Source organism: Rattus norvegicus, chromosome 18 (assembly GCF_021556685.1).
Source record: "Rattus norvegicus strain SHRSP/BbbUtx chromosome 18, alternate assembly SHRSP_T2T, whole genome shotgun sequence".
Taxonomy (NCBI): domain Eukaryota; kingdom Metazoa; phylum Chordata; class Mammalia; order Rodentia; family Muridae; genus Rattus; species Rattus norvegicus.
The window spans coordinates 56,448,259-56,463,067 of NC_141551.1; the positions used below are offsets into that span (position 1 = coordinate 56,448,259).

General features: G+C 50.6%; 1 protein-coding gene across 3 annotated transcripts in view; it reads left to right on the forward strand.

Moving 5' to 3' along the window:
- Nucleotides 1-14,809, forward strand: part of Camk2a (calcium/calmodulin-dependent protein kinase II alpha) — a 61,914-nt gene that overhangs the window by 16,425 nt on the left and 30,680 nt on the right. For all 3 annotated transcript variants that reach the window (XM_087592199.1, XM_087592200.1, NM_012920.1), the window contains exons 3-7: nt 5,635-5,694; nt 9,781-9,835; nt 10,616-10,681; nt 10,768-10,840; nt 14,223-14,325. In XM_087592199.1, the coding sequence (XP_087448325.1) occupies nt 5,635-5,694; nt 9,781-9,835; nt 10,616-10,681; nt 10,768-10,840; nt 14,223-14,325 (357 nt within the window). The remainder of the gene's footprint in view (nt 1-5,634; nt 5,695-9,780; nt 9,836-10,615; nt 10,682-10,767; nt 10,841-14,222; nt 14,326-14,809) is intronic.

Here is a 14,809-nt window from a genome sequence, read left to right on the forward strand (position 1 = left end):
CGTGGCCCAACCCACTCTGTTCACCATTGTGGCCTCGTGTTTAATTCCCAGTTCCTGTGAGCCCCAACAGAGCAGACAGGACTCACCCACCGCTGTGTGCTCAGCACCCAGGACAGCGACCTCACCAGGCCTTAGTGCTTGCTGCCGGTGAACTGTCTGTGCCTCTGCTCCCACCATTCCAGTCTTTGAATAGGTGCTCTGAGGTGTGGCCTGGTTTTGAAAAGGTCTAAGTCTAACTTGCAAAGGCTTTAGGAACATTGGCTCCTAAAGCTTATAGCCGCAGCCTCCCTGGGAGATACTGCCTATTCCGACCTAAAATAGTTAAACTCTCCTCTAAATAAGATGCTCGAGGGCACTGGAGTTTGGAAAGTCTGCCCAAAAGACTCCTGTCACTCCTGCGTGTTTACAGCAGTAGTGGGTCACCAAGTCACATGTAAGCTGACATCCACCCCAGAGAGAGGCCTTGAAGACTGTTTGGTGTGAGGAGAATTCTGTTGGGTGAGGTGGTTGCAGAATCTTGGGAAAGAGTTACAGTGTTTAGATGCTTTGAAGACTGCAACTGTGTTTGGATGAGAGCCCAGCAGGTGCAGAGCTGAGGGAGGGCCTGTGAATGCTGGATTGGGTGTTCACACTGTTCTCCGTGGGCCTCTCAGCAAGACCTAGACTGGCCTGTGGTTGCTGCCTTTTGTCTCTAGCTCGGCTGACTGGCCGACAATGCTGTCTGTTTATTTTTCTGCATTGTACACTGAGCAGAGGTTCTGAGGGTCCCCAGTTGGCATAACTAGTGTAAAAAGGCCAAACCTGTGGAAGGTCCAGAGGCAAGGAGCTAGGTAGGCAGGAAGTCTGACTGAGTGCTGCCTCCTGTTGGCAAGCTTGGCTGGAGCAGCCTTCTGTTGCTGTTTGCCTGGGTGTTACCTTAATTCCTGAGACGCTAGAGATAGGGCTAGAGCATTCAATGGTTCTGAGCCTTCCTAATGCTGTGACCCTTTAATACAGTTCCTCCTATTGTGCTGACCCCTAACTGTAAAATTATATTTGTTGCTACTCTGTAACTATAACTCTGCTACTGTAATGAATTAAAATGTAAATATCTAATATATAGGATATCTGATTCACCACCTCTGTGAAAATGTCGCTTGAGTCTCCCAAGGGGCCTGCAACCCACATGTTAAGAACCCCTGGACTACAGTAATGACAGATCAAGTTTTGCCCTCAAGAGGAGCATTCAGGAAGTAAGATAAGAAGGGAGCATCACGCTGGATGCTGGAGTTCTTGGACCGGCTTACCTCAGGGGCCGTACCCTGAGAGACGGAGGCCATTACTCCTGTTGGGAAGATGACTAACCATCCCTGAACAGAATCTGGCCTGTGTCAGGTAGCCATTACCAAGACTTTGGCCATCCAGGAGGAAAGTAACCCTGCCTAGGGGACTAGGAGCAGGGGACTGGAATGGGAACTTTTTGGATGCCAGTAGGGAGGAGAGCAGAGATTCCTTGAGCAGTCTCCTCATGTCACTCGCCTCCACAGGGGGCTTTACAGCTGTCACATTTGGCAATAATCTCTAAACTTCTCCTGCTGCTTCTCTGGGGTGACATCCTGCAGCTCACTGCAGGAGCTGGACCCACCCAGGGCTTCTATTCACCCACTCCCAGCAAGTCAGGGCCTCCCCTGGCACACCCTCCCTTCCTGGCCTCTTCTAGCAAGTAGTTCCCAACTCGGGGAGATATTTTTATATGCATTTTAAGATTAGTTCTTAAGGGGTTGGGGATTTAGCTCAGTGGTAGAGCGTTTGCCTAGCAAGTGCAAGGCCCTGGGTTCTGTCCCCAGCTCAAAAAAAAAAAAAAAAAAAAAAAAAAAAACCAAAAAAAAAACAAAAAAAAAACAAAAAACAAAACAACCCCCCCTAGTGTCATTCAAAGAAACTGTAAGCAAATAAAATGAAACGTAAAATTTTTTGCCTGTTTCCATCCCTGACAGGCCCCATTTCCAGTCTTAAAATCAAAATGTAACCTTCTGGGCTCCACCCTGGAGTTGAATTGTCTCCTAAGGCTCAAGGACAGCCAGCCTCCTAGCTGTAGATGACAGCCATGTGCTCTGAGCTGGACTCCCACCAGCTGCTCTGTGAACTTCGGCCACACAAACTTGGTTGCTGCAGTGGTCAGGCAGGGGCCTTCTCAGGCTCTAGGCTCAGGAGCTGTCTCTGAGGTTCACTGAGACCTCTATACGGGTGCCCTCAGGCTTTGAGTCTCATAACTCTGGCTTCCCCACACTCTCCTGATATGTAGGATATCTCATACGTGACCCTCGTGTAAAGCTTGCTTGACCCGCAAAGGGGCTGAGACCTACATATTAAGAAACCCTGGTCTTGATACTCCATAAATAAACTTAGAGAAAGTTTAGACAGTTAATAGGCTTGACTCCTACAAAAAGATACTCCATAAATAAACTTAGAGAAAGAAACCCTGGTCTTTAGATTATTTCTCTTAAATCCCAGTATGGAGAGGGGGCTTTCTCATTCTTAGTGCCCTCCCTCATTCATCATTCCTCTGTGTTCCCCCGCTTGCAGGCTACAACCTGCACATACCTGCTTGCAGGAGCCTGATCTCTCTGAGGCAAAGTCTGTATGCTTGGATGGCTCTGGCCCTGCCTGCTAGGATTATCTGACTCCCGGGACTCAACTATTCTCCAATTTAGTCTCAATACACCAAGGATGACTCAACCAGAGTGGGGTGAAGGTCCCCAAATTGTCGGCCTAGGTATTAGGAGTCCTGTTCTCTAGTACCAGGCAGGGTGTGGAGATTCTGATCTTGCCTGGATGTCTCATCACTGTGGGCTGAGGCTGAGTCACGCATGCATTGATTACCGGTGCTGCAATTATTAGCAGGAACTGACAAGAAGCTCTGGCACTTGCTTGTGCTAGGAGCTTGGATAAGCCTCTCATCAGCTCCACGCTGGGCCCCTAGAATGAGGCAGTGACTGGTGGACAAGGTTGTGTTCCCGGGGGGCCTGTTTTCTTAGGAATGACACTGAAAGGCACATGAAATACACCTCTAAACTAGGTATGCCAAAGAAGTGAAGAGTGTTACCAAGGAAATCAGATGGGTGTGGTGACACACACAATTTAATTCTAGCACTGGGGAGGCAGAGGCAGGCTGATCTCTGTGAGTTCAAGGCCAGCCTGGTCTACACGGTGAGTTCTAGAGCAGCTAGGGCTGCAGCATTGAGAAACTCTGTCTAGGGCTGGAGAGATGGCTCAGCCGTTAAAGGCTAGGCTCACAACGAAAAATATAAGAGAAACTCCGTCTAAAAGGAAGGTCAGAACTGGTGATGGAAACATGATTGGCAGGGGGACGATCTTAGAAAAGGCAGCTGGGGAAATGCTCTGAGGAAGTGACGTACTTGGGTCTGTCTGAGAAGGAAGAAAGCAGCATAAGAAGGCCCAGGAGAGGAGTACCCCCAAGAAGAGGGCACAGCAAGCCAAAGACTCAGATAAAAAAGAAGCTTGGAATAGTCAAGGTCAGAAATAGTGGAATGTGAATGGGCTTCATGGCTAAAAACCTTGGGTTGTATCGTAAACACGTTAGGAAAGCGGTTAGTCAGTCAGACACCCAGGAGTGGCAGGACCTTATTTATACCTTTAAAAAAAAAAAAAAAAAAGGCCTTGACTACCAGCGACAAACAGCTAGGATGGAGAGTTGGTCAGTCAAAGAGTGAGGTCCCCAGAGCTCTAAGTTCTGAAAGGGTTCTGCTGTTTTGACCAGTGACGTTGAGGAAGGGATCACGCCTTCCTCACCTGGCCTCACTTTCTTTTCCTGCATACGCCAGAGCAAGAATGGTCAAGAGCAATGCAGCTGGAGTGCGACGGCACCTGAGCCTCTCAGTGTGTTAGAAATGCAACCTTCACGAACGGGGCTATGAAATCCTGCACAACGCTCCCCTTCACATACAGCAGATGGGCGTGGCTAACGGGGAAAGTCACGATGCAGGGTAGCTGTATGGCTGGTGTCACATTCAGCAGTTCCAGCAGAGAGGCCTGATAACCAGAGTTTAAGGTTTTGTGATCAATGTTTTTTTTTTTTTTCCCCACCCGTGTATATAGTACGTCATCAATGGGACTGCATTCCTGGGTCATCTCATGTAAAGGAAACTGCACAGTTCTGGGTTTAGACTTGCACCCCACCCCTCTGAGTGTGTTGCCTGGGCCAGAAGATCTCATTCCTTCTCATAGGCAGAACCTTGACTCTGAGGCTCTCTGGTTCCATTGTGGGTGAAGGTGAAGCATATGTGGGTCAGGGGCCTGGTTGGGATCCCTCCTCTGCCTAGGAACCAGCATCCTGTGCCTGAGGGTGTGGGGAGAAGGGTATCTGGAGGTAATCTGGCCTTGCGCCCCATCCCCACTCCACCCCCCCCCCCCGCAGCCTGTAGCAGATTTTCAGCTGGGGAGTTGAGCCTATTGAATCAGAATTGGGCTTAATTGCTTTGCTGATGGCAAAGCCACATTTCGGCATTGATCTCGGCTTCTGTAGTCTGCAGAGGGCAGCCAGCAATTGCTGTAGTGGAAAAAGCAGGGGGAAGAAGAGCTTTCTCCATCCTTGCAATCCTCCATAATACCAACCTGTTCCAGAGGAGCCATCCTGTGGTGAGACTGTGCAAAGCCACTGCAGCCCTGAGGCTGCCACTGGTTCAGGCCACTTGTCCTTATCTGTGCCACGGGTCACCATGGAAGACACTGACTGGGCTTGTGGTTACGATTGTTCCTAGCAACCTGAGGCAGCAGAGTTTACATGAACTCTTGTAGGTGGGTAGGAGACAGAGGGTCTTGGACAGAGGTCCTGACAGGCATACAGGCTCTGGGCCAGTTCCAAGGGAGGGAGGAGGGACACACCAAGTTCTTTCCAGTCGTCTGTCCTTGATTCCCATGTCTTGTGAAATGGAGGGGCTGCTGGGGTACAGCTCTTTTGAAGAAAACAGTCATTACCTTAGGAAGCTTATTGCATCCATCCATCCCTCCATCCATCCATCCATCCATCCATCCATCCACCTACTCACCCAGTGACTTCTTAAGTAACTAACATGTACCAGGTGGTACAACAAAGTCCCTACCCAAAGACGTGTGTACTGTGAGACACGAAGATGTTGCCTGGCCCTCTAGAGCCCAAAGGAGGGTCCTTACAGGCTTGAAGTTGGGGTGGATTTCAAAAAACCAATGGCATTGAGGGGTGGTAGGGTGGAGTGATGGCTGGCGATGGAGTGTACCTGCTGAGTGAACTGGTAGCTCCCAGATGAGAACCAGGAAGGGCAAAACTCTGCAATTCATCTGCCTGGATCTGGGGTCTGAGGACGAGGCTGGAGGAATTACACGGATTTGTACGGGGTCTCCAGACCTTGGGATGGTTGGGTCATACAGGAAGGGGTTGGAGGAGAATCTCCTCGGAGAGCACTGAACGCTGAGACCTAGAGAGGGAGAGGGGCTCACTTGGGTCCTTACTACCCATTTGCCTTTTCTGGGAACTCAGAAGCCTTGGTATATAGGTCACCTTTTCCAGTACTTAGGGCCACCCTGGGAGGAAAAGACAATAGAGACAGAGTAAGGGTCATCTCTTCGCTGGGATTTAAATGGGAACCTGCATTTCAGATCACCAGAAGTTGGAACGCGAGGCCCGCATCTGCCGCTTGTTGAAGCACCCCAATATCGGTGAGCAGAGGGGTGTGAGAGGTCATGGAACAGTGTGGGGTGGTGGGGAGCAGTCACTCTCTTCTCTGGGGATGGAGGCTGCAGAGGGAGCTGGGAAAGGGGGCGTCTTGCTCGGGACCAGCTTGCTTTGGGGGAAGGTGAAGAAAGGACCCTTCTTCCCACCCACGCTGCCAGCGCCTCCTTCGGAAAAGCTGTTTCAGGAAAACTCTTGAAGCCGAAAAAGAAAGATGAAAATAGGCCATGGGAAAGCTTGGCCCCGACCTACCACATGCAGTGTCAGCCTGGATCTGTGGCCCTGTCCTGCTTCAGAGTCCTGCTCCTGCCTGCCTCGTGCCTCCCCAGGAGCTTGGCTAGTGCCCTGGAGTTAGACTGAGGCCATCTTCCAGAAATGCTTAGCTCATGGTGGTAGGAACACAGGGAAGGGCTTGAAATACACTTCATTATCTCACTGCTCCTTCCTTCTGCTCCTTCCTTCTCCTCCTCTGTGTCTGGCCTGCAGATCCAGGCTGGTCAAGGAAGAGCAAGGCTTGTAGGTCCGGTTCTGTCAGGGAACAGCTGCCCTCTCAGAGCCACTTTCTTCACCAGTGCCTGTCCTTGTCTAGTCACCTGTGCCATCTCGTGTCATGGTGGCTTCTGCTCCCATGGGCCTGAGATGGGCTGAGGTGTCACAGCTTTCACAGCGTCTCACAGAGGGAGGAAGTTAAGCTGCTGGTTCCCAGAGCACCCAGGGCAAGCTTCCACAGCTGTGCCTTCTCCAGCAGAGGGGAAACAGGCTCCTGCACCCCAGCTGAGCTAGAAGGGTTAACTTTCCCCAGGGAGAAAGCTCCATCTGCTATTTATATCAGAGGCCCCTCCCCTCCTCTCCCCTCCCCTCCCCTCCCCTGCACAGCAGCCAGGGACAGGCCAGCAACAGAGAAGAGGTCAGGGCCACAGCTAGAGGAGGATCCTAGCTGGACCTTACTTTGTTCACCTGAGTCCTCCCTCTCTTACTGCTGATGGAAGGTTTCGGTGAGCTCTGACAGAAACCCTATGTTCTCAAGAAGGCTGTCAGCTTGGGAGGAGGAGAGTGGGGTGTGTGTGTGTGTGTGTGTGTGTGTGTAGTACCTCTGTGTTTCTCTATATGTGTCTGTATATGTGTAGCATCTATGTGTGCAAATTTCTGTATGCATCTCTCTATGTATGTCCTATTATGTGTGCATGATGTCTCTCTGTGTCTCTATACATGTATATGTATCTAGATGGGTTTGCACGTGGCAGGGGATCTGTCTGAGCTCAGAGTTCTATCTATCTCTCTCTCCCTCCCATTCCCATCTATAATGGGAATTCATAGGCCAGGTCATAACAACCTGCAGCTTAAACACCGCCATCACTGTGTGACTGACCCTAGACACATTGCCTCACCATTCTGAAACTTGAATTTTTCTGGAGAATTATTCCTACCTCGCTGGGTATGGACATTCAATAGATGACAGTGCAATGACAGAATGAGCTTTACCCAGCCCAGCCACCCCACAGCCCCGACTGCCCATTCCTGCAGCAGGCTCTCCACACAAGACAAGGTTTGCCTGCGACCCCACACAGCTCACTGCTCTGCGCCATCCACACAGGGAGACATCTTGACCTGACGAGGTACAAGAGCCCAGAGATGACAGTTAGCAGCTTTCCTACTGTCTCCATGGAGCTGTTTCCTCCTCATTCACCCAATGTCAAGTCCACTGGAGGCTCTACCACATGGCCAGAACACTTCCAGGCTTTGAGGCTCTGGAAAAATGAGGGCTTGAGTAAACATGGCTCCTCGTGGAGAACAGAGCTGAGCAAGTAGCTAGAAGTATCTCAGAGCTTTTGCTGGAGGGGTGGAAAGACCCTGACCTTACCCAACAGCTCACCCTAAGCTGATGAACTCTTGCCAGAGAAGCCTAACCTGGTATAGATGGGGAACAGAAGCCCAGAAGGCTTCATGCCTGGAGAAACGTCAAGTGCTCTTAGCCTGCTTTGGCAAGTCCAGGCAAGGTAGATGGGCTGTTATCTGCTTGTGTCCACTGCCCTGTCTGAGGGGTCTCAGCAGGCTAATCTAGCTATGCCTGTAGACCTTTTGCCTCTTGGTTTCTGCTTGGTATGGCTTATGGTTGACAGACTATAGAAGTCCTATGCCCGTGCCAAAGTGGGTTGGGACTATGCAAAAATCTGAGAGTTTAATGAATAGTTTGGGATGGGGAAGAGAATTTGAGGATATTCAGGTCTCATGTTCTACCCCCTGATAGGCCATTCTGCTATGAACTTCTCAATGGAAGCATAAATCAATTCAGTGGGGTTAATATCCTCCTGATCCAATCACACACACCCCCAGCACTGCTCGCTGGGGATCAAGCCTTTAACACATGAACCTTCTTGGGAGACACTTCACACCCAAAGCAATAACAGCTTTTATCACCGTTTAAGAATGCCTCTGTGAGCTCGGGGATTAAGAGCACTTACTGCTCTTGCAGAGGACCTGATTTAGGTTCTCAACACCAACATCAGGTGTCTGCCTCACCGCTCCCTGGAATGAAACTCCCGTTCCAGCGGACCTGACGCCTCTGACCTCTGATGCCACCTACCCTCACGTGTGCATACACACAGAGACATGTAAATAAAAACAAGACCAAAACTTTAAAAGAGAATGCCTTCACATTTCGCTCAGCGTTTCAGGCACATCCATCCTTGAGATCCCAGCACTTTGGAGGCAGGAGGATTGTGAATTTGAGGCTAGCCTGAGCTACACAAGGGGTCCTTTCTAAAAACACATAGCAACAACGACAAACAAAGGTCTTGGGGATGTAGCTCAGTGGTGGAGCATATTTATTTTTTGGCTTTATTTAATCCCCCACACTGTAAAAAGGGGGAGAAAAACCAAGAACATTCCTTTTAGTCTGTGAAAGCACCTCTCTCCACCATGTTCCTAGGGTAGAGCTAATGTGCAAGTCTGGGGGCCATGAGCCACTCAAGGGCTCTGGGATAGTGTGTGCTCAAGGCCATTGGCTCTCACGCTAGGGTTTCCAATGAGAAGGAAGCCTGCCCCCACTCCCTCCAGGCTCCCTGCTGCCCACTTCTCCACATCTTCCCAGAAAGATTCCCATCATGCCCAAGCTCAGACATCTCCTTAGGAAGAACACCAAAGCTTTCCACTTGGCTTTTTCACTAAACGACATAATTTGGAGAAGCTTCCAAACCAGTGGGCGCTAACTGCCAAATCATTCCAACAGCTGTGTGACTTGCATTGTGCAGAAGACTCCCGGTTGTCCCGGCCAGCTCTCCCCTACCCTGTGTCCAGGACACAGAGAAGGATGGGCACCCTAGCCTGTGAGAAGCTGACATGACATAGCTTCCAAGAATCAGTCCTAGGCCACGGGGCTTTCTTTTAGAAGCGGAGCAATTTAGGGAGCTCTGGGCTCCTGGGAACCTTGTCTCTGTTCCTGGGAAAAGAGGTGTGGAGATGACAAATTCTCAGCCATCAGAGTTCAGGAACCAACTGCTGTCTCCCTCTTTCTAGCCCTGGGAAACACTATTGTTTTTCAGCCTGGGAGTAGGGCGGGGATGTCAATCCAGGGCCAGCACTGACTGGTTATGGCTGTGCACTTCAGGGTACTCTTGAAACAATGTTGCAAAGTCTAAATAAGGAAAAAAAGAGGCTCAGAAAGGCACAGCAACCTGCCCACCCACCATCACACAGCTGCCCTTGGGGCAGAGACTGGAATCACAGTCTGTTGTTGTTGTTGTTGTTGTTGTTGGTGGTGGTGGTGGTGGTGGTGGTGGTGGTGGTTTTCCCCTCTCTCTTTCTTTTTACCACTCTGGCTTGCCCAGTAACTGAGGCCTGGAGCAGGGAGAGGACCAAGCTAACACAACAGAGATCTTCAGTCTTTATGCCTAGTTTCCCTCAGTAATGCTGGAGGTCTTGGTGTAATGAAACCCTTGCAGTTGCCTTTATTTATCAAAGTTTGTGCTCCTGGACTGAGGGTTGAAATGATAGCTTCAGGAGTCTGACAGGAACCGTGGGGATGGAGAGTAGTGAACCCCTGTGTAACCACTTGCTTTTGACCCTTCCCACAGTCCGACTCCATGACAGCATCTCCGAGGAGGGGCACCACTACCTTATCTTCGATCTGTGAGTCTTTCTATGCACACCTTGCTATGCCATGGGAGACGGGGTGCCTGGGCAGGGATGACCGTTATGGACTCTTTGATCTGAGGGTTTCTGAGTGCTCTTAGGCTGTCCAATGGGCTCCTCCCCAGGCTGCACAAGTTGGTCTTTCTGTTTAAAACACCAGACACATCCCAGCCGGTACCATCAGTTTATTTTTTGCTTCTCTATTTGTGGCCAGTGATGGTGCTGCCTTGCCGTTCCGTGGTGGGGGTATCAAGTTTCATTTTGAAATCTGGTTTGTCAAGGCAGGAAGGAAATGACAGGCTTCATTTGTTCCTGGGTGGGCAGTGAGAATCAGTGAAGATGCTTGTCTGGTCTGTAAAACAGTGATGTTTAGAAGAGGGGACAGGAGCACATGGGAAATCTCCATAGCTTCCACTCAATTAAAAAAAAATAAGAAAAATATATAAACATAAATAGAAAAGTGTAAAAATAAGCTGGGCGAGAAACCAAACAGCCCACAAGCTTCCAGGAGTCTCATGGACCCAACGATTGCTTCTGAGCAACTATCCCCACCAGCCTGGGCCCAGTGAGAGAAAGGAGACAGTAAGGGAAACCTGGTTGTGTCAGAAGACAGGAACAAGGTGGCCGCAGGGGCCTTCATGATTCAGTTCTTCCTTTGGGGATTGAGGTTCTAAGGTCCCTGGCCCTGCCCTTCTCAGATGATTTCCAGAAGGTTCCTTCAGGCCAGGTGGCACCGAGAGTCTCAGTGGGAGGGTGACGTCATGCCTGTCTCCCCAGGGTCACTGGTGGGGAGCTGTTCGAAGACATTGTGGCCCGGGAGTATTACAGTGAGGCTGATGCCAGGTGAGTACCGGCTGCAGCCTGGCTAGGGTGCCCTTGCCTGCAGTCAACTTCCCAAGGGGCCTGATTCCCTCCCCCTTTCTCTCCAGCCACTGTATCCAGCAGATCCTGGAGGCTGTGCTACACTGTCACCAGATGGGGGTGGTGCATCGCGACCTGAAGGTGAGTAACCCTGGAGAAGCAGCTTTCACAGGTCCCCAGCCTCTATACTCCCTTCCTGCCCCACAGAACGGGCGCCACCCAAATTTCTTCCATCTGGGGCCCCAGGAGGGGCCTCAGTAACTCAGCTGAGGCCCTCTGCATCTGCATTCCCAGAATTCCTTTCACTTCACCTGGAGGTGGGTGGCTGTTTTCCAGCTGACAAGACTGACCTACAGCTCAGGAAAGTGAGCTCAGGAAGGAAGGACTACCAGGGGGTCTAGTCTGTGCCAGGAAATTTAGGCTGAGGCTGCCCTGTGGGTTGGAACAGAAGTAGATCTCAGTCTGCTGCCTTCCAGCTACTTGGATTTTTTTTTTTTTTTTTAAGATTTACTTACTTTTTGTGTATGAGTGTTTTGCCAGAATGCTTGTATGTGCATCACACGTGTGTGTACCTATGTGCACCACACACCTGCCTGGTGCCTGTGGAGGCCAGAAAAGGGCATCAGATCCCCCCCTTGAACTAGGGTTACAGGCAGTTTGTACAGCTTTGTGTGGGCACTGGGATTCAAACCCTGGTCCTCTGGAAGGGCAACTAGTGCTACTAACTACTGTGCACTTTCGACCCTTCAGTGGGACTGTCTTGCAAGAGACTCGGCCTCTCTACAGAAGGAGTTGTCATGGCAACCTCTGCCCCCATTGATGATGCTATCAAATGAAACCACAAAATTCCTGGGATAGAGGCACCCTGATACTCTTGCTCCTGGCTCTCTGTCAGGCAAAGGAGAAGGAAAACAGGGTTGGGGGTGAGGAGAGGGACTCTGTACCACCTTTTGCTCATCTGAAGGAAAGGAATAGCACTCATAAGTCTGTCTAGCATTGTCATGGGCTACACGGCCTTGCCCAGTAAGTGTGGACCTTGTGGGTCTCCTGTGCCTTGTGGGTCTCCGTCAGCAGAGTAGCTCACAGAGTACTCATCTTACAGAACAGGAAGCAGACTGAGAGAAGGATTTGTCACAGATATGCATGCATGTCAGTGGAGCCTAAGCAGGGACAAGGATCCCTGGCTTGCTTTCATCCCAGAGCCTGTGACCCCACCATCTAGGTCTAGACCCCTCTAGGCAAGCATGCCAGGTGTCCAGGGACCTTGGCCATCAGCACGACTGTGCTGACATCCTATGCAGTTGCCCTGGCAGGACCCTCAACTCCCTTTGCTTATAACAATTGTAGACATTATTTACAACCCCCAGTTTGGAATGCAAAAGAAATTGGGGGAATCCCCTCAGGCTTCCCAGGGCTTCAAACCCTCATTCCCACCATGACTGACCCCAGGGCTTTTGGAACCTGGATAACCTCCATGGTGATCAACCAGCCAGTTCCCATCCTTCAGGGGACAGTGTTCTGAAAAGGCTTCCTACCTCTTTCTTACTACCCTATTCCCTCCTTGAGGTCTTACCTGTGGCCTAGGTGACAAGAAGGTGGGCCCAGAAGCAAGGTCTCAGTCCAGGGCAGTGTGGCTTTCCCCGAGGGTCTGCTCTCGTTATGGTAACAGACCATGCTCGGGAAGAGGAAGCATGAGAGCTGAGAGGTGGCCCAGATTTAGGCCACTCTGGAATCTCTAATTAGTGGTACATTCGTCAAATCAGGACAGGACACTACTGAGACACAGGACATGTTGGGAACACAGCTCCTAAGGACAAAGGAGGCCTCACCAAGCCAGGTAGAAGGGCCATATTTCTTTAGACTAAGGCTAGTTTTGGACTGGGAAAGGTCTAGTAGGGTCCCTGCTAGGGAAAGGGGGTCAGAGTAGACAACAGCTGTCTCTATAGAGTTTTAGCCCAGCCCCCAGCAGGAAGTTTGGGGACTGGGCCCTGGTGCTCACCAAGCTGTTCACACACCTAGGCACCATGCTACTACACATCAGGTATCTGTCTCTTTTCCCCGAGAGGAAACCAACCATCAAAGGGAAATCATTTCACCAGTTTCTGTGGCAGCAGTGCACAGCACTGGAATTAAAAGCTGAGACTATCTTATGTGTGGAATCCATACTCTTAGCTCCCCCTTGCCCAAGTAAAAGAATCTGGGGGTCCAAGACAGAGGCAGCAGCCTTGATGCCCTAGAAGACACACACACACACACAGACACATACATACACACACACAGACACACACACACACACACAAACACACACAGACAGAAACACACACAGACAGAAACACACACAGAGACACAGACAGAGACACAGAGACACACACACAGAGACATGCAGACACATATACACAAACACACATACACACATACATGCACACATACAGGCACACAGAGACACACACAGACACACACACAGACACACACACATACATGCACACATATAGGCACACACAGACACACAGACAGAGACATAGAGACACACAGAGACACAGACACAGACACAGACACAGACACACACACACACACACACACACACACACACACACACAGTGTCAACCACAGTCTCACATACAAGCCCCATCATCCTTCAGCCAAGAGACGCATGCCTTTCAGCATGGTGTCTAGGTGTGTAAAGAGAAGTGCTCTGGGTCCTGCTTTATGAACATGAGGCCCAGGGCTTAAACTATAGAAATAGCTTTTCTCTATAGAAATAGCTGGTGCCTATTCTGGCTCTCATCCTCTCTCCAGCAGGACTCCCGGGGACCCTAGTTGACCACTCACAGTCCAAAGTTAACCATGTCCTTTCCTCCTTGTCAATCATGGCTTCATATCCAAGTCCTATTGTCTTTAAGATGGAGTCAGCTTTTGCCTGCATTCTGACACCTATCGTCTTACGGCTGTGACAAGTCACACACACAGAAGCCTCACTTTCTCCATCTTGTATAGACGATGAACACATGGTTAACGACAGGTGCTAGGGGGCACTGAAGAGGGCCTGGCTGGTTGAGAGAAAGCTCTTTGGAGGGCTTGACATGAGACTGAGAGCAAGCCATACACGGAACACAGGGGACACAAAGGCCATGACTGTTTCAAGGGGTGGAAGAAGGTCACTGTCCTGAGGTCCCTGGGGTGACCAGTGGGAAGGTGACAGTAGACCACAGCACTGTGCTGATACTAAAAGATACTTCTGAATGAGGTTAGGCTATGCCACCCTACTCCGTTTCAACTCCCCTCAGCCGCAGCTCTCAACCCTGGGGAGGCTATGAGAGAAAGAATCCTTCTGTTGCAAACGATGAGAGTCTTGTTACAGTCCTCCATCTTGGGCACAGAAACTTAGGACCCTGGGTCTGGAGGTGTGGGAGGGGTGAGGCCCTGGACCATTCAGCCATTCTTCATTCTTCCTGTGTCCCCTGGCAGCATGTGAAGTTCTGAACCTACTGACTATCCTTCTCTCTCCCTTCCTGGTCCTGGGAAGCCTGAGAATCTGTTGCTGGCTTCGAAGCTCAAGGGTGCTGCGGTGAAGCTGGCAGACTTTGGCCTGGCCATAGAGGTTGAGGGAGAGCAGCAGGCATGGTTTGGTGAGTGGGGTGTGGGGTGTCAGGGAGGGAAGGGGCATACTTTGGGTGATATATGTGCCCCTGGGAAACTTCTGTCTAAGATGAGATGGCCACTGAGCCGTGTAGGACCCAGGGAGCACAGGCTGCACCCAGCCAGCCTCTGGGCCAGTGAGCAGTGCTGACCTCTCTCCCTCAGGACAAGGTATGGGAACCGAGCCTTCATGAACCAGGTAGCATATCTTGTTTGTGGCAGCATTCACTTAAACATTGGTGGGAACTCTGTAGGCTTCCCCTTATCCCTGGATACTGGGTGTCACAGAGGAGAAACATAGTAAGCAGCTTGGGAAAGGTCTGGAGAAACTGACAGGTGTAAAGCCCTGGTGCTTGAGTGCAGATGGCCCAGCATGCCTTGGGATTGGTAATGATGGGGCATGCGTCTTTTATCTGGGTACTTCTTGCTGAGCAATAGTGGTCAGTGGTTGAGACCCAGGACTCTTAAATTGGG